Source organism: Papaver somniferum, chromosome 8, assembly GCF_003573695.1.
Source record: "Papaver somniferum cultivar HN1 chromosome 8, ASM357369v1, whole genome shotgun sequence".
In the NCBI taxonomy this organism is placed as follows: Eukaryota; Viridiplantae; Streptophyta; class Magnoliopsida; order Ranunculales; family Papaveraceae; genus Papaver; species Papaver somniferum.
In genome coordinates, this window is record NC_039365.1 from 146043064 (window position 1) to 146045644 (window position 2581).

The 2581-nt window shown below is 36.3% G+C and overlaps 1 protein-coding gene across 1 annotated transcript; it reads right to left on the minus strand.

Moving 5' to 3' along the window:
• Positions 1–1407: 1407 nt before the first annotated feature.
• On the minus strand, positions 1408–2023 carry LOC113306149 (uncharacterized mitochondrial protein AtMg00810-like). Its single transcript, XM_026555121.1, has 2 exons — positions 1794–2023; positions 1408–1750 (listed from the first exon to the last, which is right to left on the minus strand). The coding sequence occupies exons 1-2, from the start codon at positions 2021–2023 to the stop codon at positions 1408–1410; spliced, it is 573 nt and encodes a 190-aa protein (XP_026410906.1).
• Between the last annotated feature and the right edge of the window lie 558 nt (positions 2024–2581).

Sequence of the window (2581 nt, forward strand, 5' to 3'; positions counted from 1 at the left end):
GGTAACCTGTTCTTCACATAAGGTAACCGAACAAGCCCAAATCTACTCTAAAAATTTACATTTTTTTTTGAAAATTTGGAGCAATTCAACCAACATTATCTAAGTTTGAAGCATACCTGGGTACCCAAATACTCTTCCTCCGATTGTGGTTGGTAAAATCCATCGTTTTTCATGTTTTCCTTCTTCATCTTCTTTAACTTTACTCTCTCAATAATTATATTTCTTTTAAAAAAAAATCATCTGATTTTTTAATGTCACTAATTGTCTTTAACTTAATCATTACACTAGCTATTATTAACACTAACTAATCATTACCCAAAATTAATTAGGAGGGTAATTTAGGTATTAATGTAAATATCTAGATAAGGAGTAACCTAGATTTACTTTTAATGTCTTACCCAAAATAAAACAATGATCCCCACAAAAAAACCATGGTCCCCAAAAAATCGTTCTTTTTTTCCACGAAAAATCCCTTTGCAGGGCTCATAAACGACTATTGGGCTTGTACATATTTGGACAACGCCGTTTGAAAAATGTTGTTCGAATTTCATCGAAGACTCGAAATTCTTATTTACAACTATAGGAGTAAGTCCATATATAAGGTCCACCCTACAAAACCTAGCCCTTATACATTGAGCTTAAACCAAAAAATACATCAAAACCAGACTCAACAAGAAAGGAAAGCCTTTCACTGATGGGTGCGAGTGCTCTAACACCATTGTTTAAATTGTGCATCGAACTGAAAAGAAAATGTACATGTGCGGTTCCAGGATCATTGTACTCAAAATTTATAAGACCTCAGTATGACAGTATCCATTTTGGATATTTTTATCTGAACAAACCAGCACTAAGGGAATCCTACCCAACATTATCCAACTTCCAAGAAGAAAAAAAGTGGACAACTGTGTTAGATATTTGGTTGAATTTATGATGAATATTAGAAGGATTTTGATTGATAATGGAGTGGGAAACTAATAGTTTCTACTCACTCTATTTTCTTTGATTTCTTTCTTCACAATAATTTCTCTCTCTACACATGGTCAATATAAGACCATAGAGATAAGATGACATGTGGACATTTATTGTCCATACAATTCTACTATTACTTATATTCTTACACTCCTATTACATTTGAGCATTACATTAACACTCAACAATCTCCTCCTTAATGTGATGTTCTACAACTCCAATTAATCCTCTAAAATTTTGAAACTTACCTTTGGAAAGTGCCTTGGTGAATATGTCCGCCAATTGGTCTTCCGTCTTGCAATACTTGAGTTCTATCTCACCATCTTCAACGGATTCTCTAATGAAGTGATACTTTAGTTTGATGTGCCTTTCTCTACAATGCTCAACCGAATTTTTGGACATAGCAATTGCGGATTTGTTGTCACAAAAAATTTCGGTTCACCCTTCTTGTTTCTCTTGAATGTCTTCCGTGATTCTTCTTAGCCATACAACATGAAATGTAGCTATTGATGCCGAAATGTACTCCGCTTCCGTCGTGGATAGAGATACGGTTTCTTGCTTCTTCGATGCCCAAGTAAATATGCCCGAACCAAGAGAAAAGGCATAACCCGATGTACTCTTCATGTCATCACTACACCCTCCCAAGTCGCTATCACAATAGCCAAGTAATTTGACATCCAAATTTCTTGAATACATGATTCCAAAATTCATTGTTCCTTGTATGTACCTCAACAACCTCTTTGCCGCGCCAAGATGTAAATGACTAGGTGAACTCATGAACCTAGAAAGCAAACATGATGTCGGATCTTGTATGTGTAAAATACAACAAGTTTCCAATAAGACCTCTATAGTAAGTCTCATCAAATGTTCTTCCTCCATCATCTTTCTTGAGTTTCTCATTCACTATAAGTGGTGTAGATGTGGGGTTACATCCAGGCATACCAAATTTCTTCAACACCTTTTCGGCATACTTGCTTTGAGAAGTGAACACCCCATCTTCACTTTGATGAACTTCTATACCAAGGAAGTACTTGAGCAAACCCATGTCACTCATCTCATATTTCATCATCATTTCTCTCTTGAATTGCTCAATCATATGAGCATCATTACCCGTAAAGATAAGATCATCAACATACAAGGCAACGATGAGAATAGACGTACCTTTTGTCTTCACATATAGTGTAGGCTCACTCTTGCTTTTGTTGAAGTTTTTCCTTTTGAAGTATCCATCTATCTCACTATACCAAGCTCTTGGTGCTTGCTTTAGGCCATACAAAGCTTTCTTCAACTTGTACACCTTATCTTCTCTCCTTCCACCACAAAACCTTGTGGTTGTTCTACATAGACTTCTTCATGGAGTTTTTCATTTAAAAATTCCGATTTGACATCAAGTTGATAAAGTAACCAACCTTTTTGGGAAGCCATAGCAATCACTGCTCTAATGGTGTCAAGACGAGCAACCGGTGCAAACGTTTCATTGTAGTCGATACGGGGTTGTTGTGAGTAGCCCTTTGCCACCAACCTTGCTTTGTATATTTGAACCGTTCCATCTGCATTGTACTTCACTTTGTAGATCCACTTCACACCAATAACTTCTTTGTCACTTGGCCTT

Bases quoted from the DNA above. Each gene is read 5' to 3' on its own strand.
- LOC113306149 (XM_026555121.1), bottom strand. From the start codon at position 2,023: ATGAGTGACATGGGTTTGCTCAAGTACTTCCTTGGTATAGAAGTTCAT. The intron at 1,751-1,793 runs GTATTTTACACA...TTTGCTTTCTAG, and splicing joins GGTCTTATTGGAAACTTGTT to GTTCATGAGTTCACCTAGTC.